Here is a 12402-nt window from a genome sequence, read left to right on the forward strand (position 1 = left end):
ATTCCTAAAGCTTGTTGTGTGATCAGTGTATAACATATTCAAACATCCACATATGGACAAAATTGTCCTTTGTAATCCTTATCAGATACTTGTGACACTTAAAGCTTCAGCCTGGAGGTCACAGCAGACCCCAAACCACCCATAATATAGACTACATCTTACTAGATCTAACAGAGACCAGTAGTACAGAAGGCAATAAGTAAATAACTATAGCTTGTCAGTCATACAAAATATAGTGCAATACAATATGCTTATCATCTAATGTTCATCTGGAATGGGAATTGGGGAAGCTGAGGGGTACAGGTAGTGGAGGTCCTTCTTCTCTGTGGCATTCAGTCATTTGTAAGTGAGCAAGGGCTAGACATGAAGGCCCATCTTTATTAGGTATCCAGATATCATATGATTACCTGTAGTATTTTAGTTGTTTCATAGCAACTCTAAGAGGAAGTTTTTTTTTTATTATATAGATCACAAAGTCAAGGTCAAGAAAATAACTTTCCCAAGGAGAAACATGGCATGCCCAAGTTGGAAACCCAGCATCCTGTGACACAAAAGCCTGATGAAGGCAAATGAGGTTCATCTGGGGGCAACGAAGCAACACTGGCCCTTATCATAATTCCCTTTCCTCTTCTCCATACCACAGAGCTGCCTACTATGTCTCCCTTAGGAATTAACAAAATGAGAGAGATCTTTAGCCTTTTCTGATTACTACTAATAAGGTTGATGAATGAGCTTAAGCAGAAGTCATTGTCTTTGGGGAAGTAACTTGATCTCTCTGACTTTTAGTGGTGGTCTTGACTGTAAAATGGAGTTGCTAGTAAATTGTCCAGACTCAGATACCTTAAACAGGACCAGAATAGGGACAACATTTTGTGAAGGGAAGGCACTGATCTAAAGTGAGGGACTGTTTCTATTACATTAACTTATTATGTGACCCAGATCATAGTATCAGTGAATCTCAACAGTATTAACATATATTAACAGAGCTCTTTTCAGCTCAACCATTACCTGAAAATGTGTGAGTTTTCCTGTATTCTGTTTCTGGCCTGAAAAGACAAATTGTTATTAATATCAAAGATAGTAACTGAAGGGAAAAAGTTAAGAACAAAATTCAGAGAAATATATACATTACCTGCCTTCTAGCTTCTGTTTTATAGCTAAACCAAAAAGCAATAAACAAAAACACAGTAAGATTGTTTTTCTTAGTATATATCTACAACTTATTTTTTTCTAATTTTAACCTACCTTTGTAGGGTTGATATTTTTTCCACAGAAAGAGAATACTCATGGATATAATCAAAAATAGAGATATTCCAGTGATACTTGCTAAAGGGGACAGAGATTTCCCTTTCTGCTCAAGCTTCTCCAGTCCTACATAAAAAAAAAAAATAGACATAGTAATCTTTAGTAATTAATTAGATCATCACTTGAAATATTTATGATTTTTAATCTTAAACAAGATATTATTCCAAGTCTTTCCACCCCCCTCCCCCACCAAATGGAAGGCGTGCACTTAGTTGAGAATAGTTTTGGAACTCCCTAGGAACATTTGTGATTGGAAATGTGGCCAGTGCTGCGGGGGCTAATACTGGCACATTGCTGAAGATGTAGCAAATACCACATGCCATAATTCTTAGTTGTGTTTGCTACCTTAACTTTGATGATTTCCAGCTCATTGTCCCTATGTCTCCAGATGTTAGTCTATTTCCTCCAGTCTCATTTTATTAGTGCGATTCAACAGTGTGAACTTTCTTTGGAAGTGATGGTATTTAAAAATTAAAGGTTTGAAAGGGAAGTGTTTCAAAGTACAGTTTGCTAATCTCATTTTTAATCAATCAAGAGCCACCCCAAATAAACAAAGTGTGTTTTTTTTTTTTGTAAAATATTTGGTCTCAACTTGTAACTAAAATTTGTTTTGTTTTTATAAGTCATTCCCTTCATTGATGTCACTATATAAAAATATAGTGCAATGTATAGAGCATTGAATGCTCAGTGCTTAGAACATGTCAGGGAACGTGGTACAGATTCACTCAGTTAATGTTCATGACAGTCTTATTAGGGAGGTAGTGTTTTAACATCTTTTGTATGATGAGGTGAAGAAGCGGAGGTTTTCTCTAGGTTACTCAAGTTATAAGTGATAGATGCTACCTCCAGTTAATGTTATCTTACTACAGTTTATCAACCATGCCTGTGTTAATAGCAGCTCCAGACTGTATTACATTTAGTCAGATAGTTAAACTGCACAGCAGGAAGTAATTAAGGCCTCCAACAAACAAGAGTAACAGATGCCTTCCATATAATTATGTGACTCAGATTTTGATGTGGAAATGAATGATGGCAGCCCTATGTGCCCAGGTGATGTGGGAGCGACACCCCTTCTGCTCTCCATCAGTCAAACAGCCTGGAAAACCTGGTGGTGAAGACTATGGCAGCCACTAAGTTCTGCAGCAAATCCTTAGTCTGCATCCTGTTGCTTTCTACCATAAAGGCTCTGTTGATGGCTCCAGCAGCAAGAGAAGCAGGAACTCTTCCTATTTTCTTTTTCTTGGTATGAATCTATGTAAATGTCATTGGCTAGTTCATAAAAATTATTTTGATATTTTAAGTCTTCCTACTTTTTTCACAATGTAGTACAGATAATATACCAAACTCAAGTAAACAAGTCATGGGAAATCGTGTTATCTTTTATAATTTCTCCACGCGGTGCTGTTATAGTATTATATTGAAGCTCTGAAGAGATAAACAAGGTGTTTTTCATGATCAAAAGTAAGTTTTCTGGTCAGACGCCAGTGGCCCACACTGTAATTCTAACTACTCAGGAGACTGAGATCTGAGGATCACAGTTTGAGGCCAGCCTGGGCAGGAAAGCCTCTGAGACTCTTGTCTCCAATTAACCACCAGAAAACAAGAATTGGTGCTGTGGCTCAAAGTGATCAAGCACTAGCCTTGAGCAAAGAAGCTCAAGGACAGCGCCCAGGCCCAAATTCAAGCCCCAGAATTGTCAAAAAACAAACAAACAAACTTTCAGGCATTCTGACATTCAGAAAACTACATTTCTTTCTTTCTTTTTTTTTTTTTTTTGTCAGTCTTGGGGCCTCAACTCTGGGCCTGGGCACTGTGTCTCAGCTCTTCAGCTCAAGGCTAGCGCTCTACCATTTGAGCCACAGGGCCACTTCCAGTTTTCTGAATAGTTTATTGGAGATAAGAGTCTCATGGACTTTTCCTGCCCAGGCTGGCTTTGAACTGTAATCCCCAGATCTCAGCCTCCTGAGTAGGATTACAGGCGTGAGCCACCGGCGCCTGGCTGATAACTACATTCTTAAAACAGGAGAAAAGGACTATTTGTAGGTACATCTGATATCTATTTTTCTTTTCTTTTCTTTCCTTCTTGCCTCCTTTCTTTCTTTCTTTCTTTCTTTCTTTCTTTCTTTCTTTCTTTCTTTCTTTCTTTCTTTCTTTCTTTCCTTCCTTCCTCCTTTCCTCCCTCCCTTCTTCCTTCCTTCCTTCCTTCCTTCTTCCTTCCCTCCCTCCCTCCCTCTCTTTCTTTCTCTCTCTCTTTCTCTTTCTTTCTTTCTTTCTTTCTTTCTTTCTTTCTTTCTTTCTTTCTTTCTTTCTCTTTCTCTTTCTCTCTCTCTTTCTCTCTCTCTTTCTCTCTCTCTCTCTCTCTCTCTCTCTCTTTCTCTCTCTCTTTCTCTCTCTCTTTCTCTCTCTCTTTCTCTCTCTTTCTCTCTCTCTTTCTCTCTCTCTTTCTCTCTCTCTTTCTCTCTCTCTTTCTCTCTCTCTTTCTTTCTTTCTTTCTTTCTTTCTTTCTTTCTTTCTTTCTTTCTTTCTTTCTTTCTTTCTTTCTTTCTTTCTTTCTCTTTCTTTCTTTGTGAAAATACCATACAGAGGGGTTACAATGACACGAGCAAGGTAATGAGTACATTTCTTATCAAGCATTGCTGCCTCCTCCTTTGTTTCCTCTCCCTATCCCTTCCCATCACCCCATACCCCCCAGCGCCAAAGTTGTAGTGTTTGTTTTTGGACATAACGTCTTGTACATCTCATTGTTGCAATGGGTCCACCTGTATCCCTATTTAAATAATTTGTTTTTTTTCTTCCCCTCCACAAATTATACCAACATCAAATACAGTGAAAACAGGGGTTATACTGTGGGGGAGGGGCATACAAAGCAACAAAGAAATCATCTTATAAATATGTTAGAAACAGTAGCAAGAAAGAAAAACCATTTGAGTCCTTATCTTGGGGTTCATTTAGCCTAACATCAACTTATCTGACTGTTTCTGCTTGTCTCAGACATATACTAGTTATTGCAAATAAGGGAAAGCATGGGACCTATGTTTCTTTGGGCCTGTCTTCCTTCAAGAAAATGTGGTATGGGGCTGGGTAGGTGTTTCAGTGGTAGAGTGCTTGCCTTGCATGCATGAGGCCCTGGGTTCGATTCCTCAGCACCACATAAGCAAAAAGAAAAAAGCCAGAAGTGGTGCTGTGGCTCAAGTGGTAGAACGCTAGCTTTGAGCTGAAGAGCTGAGGGACAGCGCCCAGGCCCAGAGTTCAGACCCCATGACTGGACCCCCCCCCCCAAAAAAAGAAAATGTGGTATATACACACAATGGAATTTTATGCCTTCTTCAGAAAGAATGACATTGCCCCATTTGGAAAGGCTTGGAAAAAATTATATCTATTGTTTTTAAACAGTCATTTAAATTTTGGAGAAAGAAATAAATGTAGCAATGTTAAAAAGTGAGCGAGAATGATAGTGTACTGGTTGGTGTCAGATATAGGGTAGACCACCATAAAATGGAACAGAAAGAAAGCTGGCCTTTTTGCTTCATTCAGAAGTTGTATAATATACAATATTTTCCTAATATAGTGAATTAGTCTTTAGGTTTGGAATTACTTTAGCAGCTGGTAAATTTTGGGAGGTCTTAAATACATCTGCATACAATATTCTGTGTAAGTTATGTAAGCCACTTGACTTTCAGGATTTTGATTTTCATATTACTACAGTAAGAAGATGAAATGTAGCTTTAAGTTGTCTTCTTGCTCTGCTCTGCTATGATTTGGGGCAGACAGTTTGTATGAAGCTTAATATGTAAATAGGATACAGTATCATTGTATACTAATAACTCAGTGTCAACATATGTACTATATATGTATATATATACTATATTAACATAGGTTTGATATATAGATATAAAGGATGTATAACACATAATTCACAAATAACAAGAAAATATTATTCTTGTCAATTTGATATAGCTGGTTGATTCTCACAAGTACTTAGGATTTTTGTTCAACTCTTACATCTATAATTAACTAGGAGTGAAGTTCAACCATGTTTTGACAAAATTAAACTTCAAATAAATGCTTGATGGCTATCCAAATTCAGCAGCATTACTATGTTAGTTGATATTTCATAGGATAAAAGTGATATAATGATGTACATTGAAACTTTATTTATCATTACTTGTTGAACTGAATAAGTGTTTGAAGACTAAAGGAATTTTCTTCAGCTTTTTTTGTGTGTGTGTGCCATACATAATGTAATGATTGCAGACAGAACATTTAAATTTAAATTTAATCTATATTGCTATATTTTCCATAATTTTTTAAATGTAGATAAGCCAATTAAAGATAAAATCATCTGAGATTTTAAAAAGTAGTATTTTCATTTTTTTGTATATTGTATATATTCTATGTGTGCATAAAAGCAGATGTGTATATGTTCCCCGTTTACTTGGTGTAGTTGTACCCTATGAATAATAATGAGTATAATAAAAAATTACAGAACTACTTTTAGGTACAGATAAGAAATTGTCACTAAAATAATGGCCACAATAAGTGCTAACAGAGAGACTGGAATATATGTTGGAGTTGAATTTTTTTTCCTGTTAATATGTTCCAAGGTTTTCAAAATCAGCAAATAGACTCTAAAAGTCAGTTTTTCCCCTAACCTTTTTTAATACCCCACATCTTTTACTTCATGATGAAAATCAGGCCGCCTTTACCAAAATTCAGTAGCCCTTGAGCCTTAAGAAAGAGTTTAGTGTTAATTTATTCTATTGAAGCTCCTTTGATAGTCTTTACCATGAGTATAATGGAAGGAAAACAGCATAGTCTTTGTTGTTTTTCTTAATATTTTCAGCTTGAAAATATGTTAACAATAACTATTTCTCGTTCTCTTTACACATGTACCCTTTGCCAGACATTTTCGTGATTCTGATATCTGGTAGTAATTGTATCAAACAACATCGAATAGTCTTTCCCTGAAACACACAAGACATATTTTCTTCCCTCCTTCACTGTGAACTTTTTGTCCCTTTTGATGTGTATTTACTAACATGACCCAATTTGCCCATTCTCTTCTACAAAGGATCACACACTTCCCATCCTCCACTTTTCCTCTTTTCATTAGACTTCTTCCTTATTGCCCTCTTGCTTTTTCCCTTTGGCCTCTGTTTGTCCTACTTCAGAGAACCACCTTCTAATGACTAGTGCTTATCAGCCCCAAGCTTTGGCTAATCATGCCCAAGCTTGGAGAATGGGGAACAAGGAGTGGTCTTTCTGATCATTCTAATGAATATCAGAACAAACGTTCTTTCCTAGCCTTCTTTGCCTCTAGAACATTCTAGTTCTCTGCTCTTGGCACTTCTCTAGCCCAGAAGACAAACCAAAGACATAATTGTGCTCTCAGTCCTAGGCAAAGGTGTTTTACATAGATGAACTTTCTAAGAACCCCAACTTGAAAATCACATAGTGGAGAAACTCTGACTCTTGATCCAGAGAATGTGTGAATCCCTAATGCAGTTCTGGGCACTTTTAGGAGCTCTGCTTTTTTATTTCTTCTGCTTTTAGAGAGATCATATTATTCGTGAGCACATAGCATGCCATTCTCCTCCATTATTTAAACACCATGGACTCATTTACTAAAGCTTGAGTGCAAAAGCTATTCGCCCCCTCCCTAAGCAAACATATAAAATGGAATAACATGTTGAATGCAAATATGGGCAAGAGGTGTGGTATCCATGGCATCGTAACCCTGCTGTTTGAGACTGCACCCAAAACAGGCCAGACATATGCTACCAGTCAGCGTGTCTCTTTCTGGAACAGAATGGAGTCCAGAAAGTTCTCCCATCCAATCTGTTCACTGATTATGGCAGCAGATTCAGATCCCTATGGAGATGAAGGTGCCACATTGAGGTCTGTGCGGATTCACACTCCATCATGGCCCCGCCCTACCTAACAAACATTTTATAGTAGACGCTCATGGGGTGTCATCAAAGCGCTGAGTCTGGATGTTAAGGTGGTAGGTCTATATCAGTTGTTATTTCTAGTGACTAAAAGTGAGGTAGATCTCCTGGAAATTGCCTTGAGAAAGTGTATATAGGAGAAATTAGTAAATTAATTTTCCTACCTTGTATCTTTTACTTATACTTTTTTCATGAAAAATTCTGAATATGAATAGTTTTTAAATGACTGATTTCTTATATTTACAAAGTTGTTTAAAATATTTCTATTGTAACCCAATTGCAAGCTATATTTCTGTGATCTTAGGGCAATAGAAACATTGGGGTTCTCATCCCATAATTACAGTTTCATATGTGCAGTTTTTTATGTACACTAATTGCCATCACAGTGATCTAGTTTTATCTACCATTTTAAAGGAAAGGTATCTGCATTTACAGAAGTTCTTTATTAAGGCAACAAAATAATTACTTTTTAAAATACAAATACACATTTAATATTTAATAGCTTATTCTTTTCTTGAAACATCCAGTATATTTTAAGTTATAATACGTACATTTATCTATAGGTATACAGAATTAAATTAAGACAATGGAAAATATCTAATCTGTACTGCATGACTATGTATATGTGTATATATATATATATATATATATATTTTTTTAGAAAGACTGTAGTCCCCTCAATATTTTCAGTAATATGATGGGATACAATTTGTCTAGTAGTTAAAAAGAAAAAGTTTAGATATTATTTTATTACTCACTAGCCATGTGACCTTGACCATTGCCTCTGTTTTCTTTATCTATATAGAAAGGTTAATTAATATCTCAGATTAGATGTGAGTTAATATCCCACAGTGGTGGAAGTCACCAAATGGTCTAGTGTTCCAAGGGCAGAAAAATACAGGGTTAAGTGTCACATTCTTTAGCCTTCCTCTTCTCAAGTGAAAATCTCTAGTACAACTTTTAATCATTCTCTGACCTTGTTATTTTCTTTACATAGTTTTGACCTTGCAGTCATCTTTAAGTCTGTTTCCCTTTGCTCTCCACATCTCTCACTGGCTGACCATCATTGTTCTTTCTTCATTAAAAACAAAGAGCTTCATTTATTTCCTACAACTTGATTCTGGCTATATCAAACACAAGCCTGGTTCTGGAGACATTTCCAAGGCAGATACCTTGCCCTTGTAAATAATTTCAAATTCCCCACAGATTTTAATATAACTTATTCATCAGAGTGGATGGTCACTTGGTAGCTGTAAGTCATTTATAACTGGAGGTAAGTAGGAACTTAAACCACATTGCAGAAATGCACTTAGAAACGGAAAAATTACTTTATAAAGAACATCAATGCTACTTATTTTTTTCTCCATTTTGCTGGTTCCCTTGAGTTAATGTTCTGTAGACATTTGAGGGTTGAAAAATAGCTCTGAAAACCACAAAGAGGTCACTAATGTTGACAACCCTGAATCCCCTTTGAAAAATGAGCACCTGTTCTTCTTATTTACTGTAATAACAAATGCTGGTCTGCATACAGGTCAAACAGGTTCTTTTAGATTTTGCAAAAGGTAACTATCTGACATTAAGACTGCAGCCGTCTTTTTGGCCTTTAGTAAGATCTCAATAAAAAATGTGGCTTCTGCTATTATGAAAATACTTTAGCTAGATACTAATGGAGAAAGTTTAAGCAGTGGGAGATCCTTAAATTGAATACACTTCTAAGTAATATAGACACATTGTTACCTATAGTGAACATAAAGATGTAGTCTGACACCCAGATAATTAACCTAGGAAACAGAGCCCTTAAAAGGCCCCACAATGATTTTCTCTTTCACCTAGCGTTAGCTAGGTGAAAGTAAGGCCATCACACATTTGCACTACATTGAAGCCCCTTCCTTTTATGTCATATAGACTTACCCACAGAAGTGATGATGACTGTGAAATGAGTTTCATCCCTCCTTCCAGTTATGTTATTGTAAGCACAGCATACATAGTCAGTTGTCTTCTGAGCTACTTTCTCAGATGCAACTTCCAAGAGAGGCCCATGCTTAATGATATATGTTGTATTGTCAGTCCTCTGGATCCAGGAGTAAGTGTTGGGAGGATAAGAATCAGCAGAACAATCAAATAGGATGGCCTCTCCAAGGTCAACGGTGAACACTTCCCCTACTTTTAGGCCTTTATCAGAGTTAACTTGAAGTCCATAAGGTCCATCTTAATCAATGCAAAAAAGAAATAGGTAACTATGACAGCATAGTTTGGGAGAATTTGGTAGCATTTTACTTTTCTCTGCATGTCTTCTCTTTAGATGTGTATAAAAAACAGGTCCTTATTTGGACTTCCAATAAGTGATGAGGATCTACTCTATTTGATTCTGATATTTCTAAGAATCAAAACCATTGAGATTGAATTTATTTATAATAGTGAAAGCCTGAAACTTGGTTTCCAATTGTATAGACACTCTCATCCTTGTGAGGCTTAGCTTTCCAACAATTCTTGGAGAAATGTGCACTCTTGTTAGGCAAGCTCAGTCTTTCTGAAATGGTAATTGCACTTGGAAATATTTTTACACCATATTATGGGCACTTTTCTCTGACAACCATTCTTTGAAAATTGCCTATTTTTTTTCCTCAGTGCTAGGATAGCTCATGCAAATATTTATCAAAGACAGTTTCACAAGGAAGACGGATTTGTGCAAATAGATACAGGAGTGTTTCATATTTTCATAAGATTTTAAGTTAAAGATTTAAGAAAATTTCCCCACTAAGCTAAGTTTATAAGTTCACTTGGAAAGTGTGCATATTCACTGTCATGAACACTATAAACAACTTAATTACATATATCCCATGATGTTTTCCCTTATGCTACCATATTACTGTAGCATTTTAACTTTCTACATCAGAACACCAGAAGATAAGGTCATATCTTATTGCTTTCCCAAAAATAGGTTAAAATATTTTACAGCTATATAAATTTTTCCACTGGTTTATATCTTGGATTATATCTAAGATGCTTACATTTTAGATGTAAGTGTACTCATTTTTCAGGTGATCACAACGGACATTTATTGGCTATTTTCTAGGCGAAGGGATTTTAAATACTAATACATATAGCCACATTTAACCTTTAAAGAAATGACAAGAGCTGTAGTAACTATTAAAGAGAGTGGTGGGACTCTTAAAATACGTTCGATTAGTTATTTGTATTACTTTCCTAAAGAGAAATTTAAATGATGTAACTTTTGTATCAGAAAGCTTTTTGGTTGCCTAACTGTATTATAATTTCTATAATAAATCCAGTTACATAATTCTGTAACTAGGCAATCAACTATTCAGTAAATATGTATTTGGAAGATGCTCAAAGGTAACATGTTTAATGTATGAGAAACAAAAACAATTTGTTTTCTTTTGGAAATTACAAACCAGATAAAACTATAAATGGGTTGCCTAGTATTGACCTAATTACAAAAGTCCTGTTTTTGTTCTTAAATAATGCTGAGTATAATAAGCTGTAAGCATGTGTGATAATACAAATAGTGATTAGACCTTAGGGTAAATCAGTTGTAAATTAAGTGTTCTGTAGAAGTAATTTAAGCTTTTTTGGGTCTAACTTCCTTCCTCTTTTAATATAAAAGAAGATGAGCTGACTGGTTGCCAGGTTCTTACTACCTTTCCAATACCATGACCATGCCACATAAAGCTATTTGTTATAGACACTGGGAAACTAATCTCAAATTTCAGATTCCTAGAGTGATTCTCCTTTGAACTAACATTTTTTTGACCAATCTACTATTGGCAACAAATTTCCTACTATATATGAGAAAGTGAAGATACCAAACAATCAATTATATATAGCTAGAGAAGTTACTCTTATGCATATTTGCTTTCTAAGGACATGGAGAAAAAACCCTTTGGGTTTATATTAATTATGTTTACATGAGGTAACTCTATTTTCAGAAAGAAAACCTAAAAACTAGTTCATCCCTCTCAGTATTCTGGGTACTGGATTCTAGGCCTCCACGAGAATACCCAAATCTGTAGATGCTCAAGTCCCTGTATAAAACTTGAAGCATTTGGATTTAATCTGTACATATGTTCCTGTATATTTTAAATAATCACTAGATTGCTTATACTACTGAATACAATGTGAATGTTGTGAAAACAGTTGTCCCTTATTTTTTTAGGAAATAATGGCATGAAAAAAGTATGTGCATGTTCAGCATATATGATTTCTTTTCAAAAACACAATCTGAGCTTGGTTGAATATGCTGATTGAACATCTGATGCTACAGATGTGAAAGGCTAACTGTACCTTCAAATTAAAGCAATGAAATGAAATGAGGAGCAATGCATACCTTGTTCCTGTGACTACACTAGCATCTTGTCACACTGTATTCACATCTAAGCTGAAAGAAACCACAGGGCCATGGAGTGTAGAACAGTGCATATAAAGTTGAACCCTCAAAAAAAATAAAGTTGAATCCTCTTATTCTGAAGTCACTGAATGGTAAGTACTAGAATAAGAATGTAAATTTGCTTTTACCCACTCAGCAAAAATCAATTTTGAGATGGTATTGTACACATGATACTTAGGTATGGAGGGGTAAGTTGAGATATTGAAGACCCTTCAGGCTGTAAGCATCCTTAGAATATCAGGGAAGCAAAGTTCCTTCTGGCCAGGGGGCACTGGGCATGGTTCACATGGAAGGAAACCAATGGAAGAAATCCTCTGTGGTTTGCAAAAGTAAGGGATGAGTCTATATATACACAATTAAGTCTGAGAGCCATTTGAGAGCAGAGCAAGGCAAAATTTGATAGAAAAGTGTGATAAAAAAAATCTCATTAAATTTAGGCTTGTCTTCTCATTGAATTTTGAGGTGTACAAAATGTGACTATAAAAATAAAATTTCTTGTAATTTAATAAAAAATGAGAATTATGCCTTTCAAAGTATGTTAATGTTACTCAGAACTATGTTGGAATTCCTCATTTGGAATTGTCCTTGGATCCTGCCACAGAATGGAATGTTTTCACTGTAGAAATTCTTCAATTATAGAGGGTAGATTCATGTTGTGGGTTCATTTAGAACAAAGGTAACTGAACAAAGGTCAATAACTTTACTAAATAAAATCACTCTAGTATGACATAAAATATACTT

The 12402-nt window shown here is 35.7% G+C and overlaps 1 protein-coding gene across 3 annotated transcripts in view; it reads right to left on the reverse strand.

The window, feature by feature from the left end:
- Positions 1–12402, reverse strand: part of Hepacam2 (HEPACAM family member 2) — a 40202-nt gene that overhangs the window by 12415 nt on the left and 15385 nt on the right. For all 3 annotated transcript variants that reach the window (XM_069996501.1, XM_069996503.1, XM_069996504.1), the window contains exons 4-7: positions 9165–9461; positions 1246–1371; positions 1133–1157; positions 1009–1046 (exon numbers count right to left, since the gene is read on the reverse strand). In XM_069996501.1, coding sequence (XP_069852602.1) covers positions 1009–1046; positions 1133–1157; positions 1246–1371; positions 9165–9461 — 486 coding nt within the window. The remainder of the gene's footprint in view (positions 1–1008; positions 1047–1132; positions 1158–1245; positions 1372–9164; positions 9462–12402) is intronic.

The sequence above is a fragment of the Dipodomys merriami genome, unplaced genomic scaffold (genome assembly GCF_024711535.1).
Source record: "Dipodomys merriami isolate MVZ:Mamm:240054 unplaced genomic scaffold, mDipMer1.0.p SCAF_5, whole genome shotgun sequence".
NCBI lineage: Eukaryota > Metazoa > Chordata > Mammalia > Rodentia > Heteromyidae > Dipodomys > Dipodomys merriami.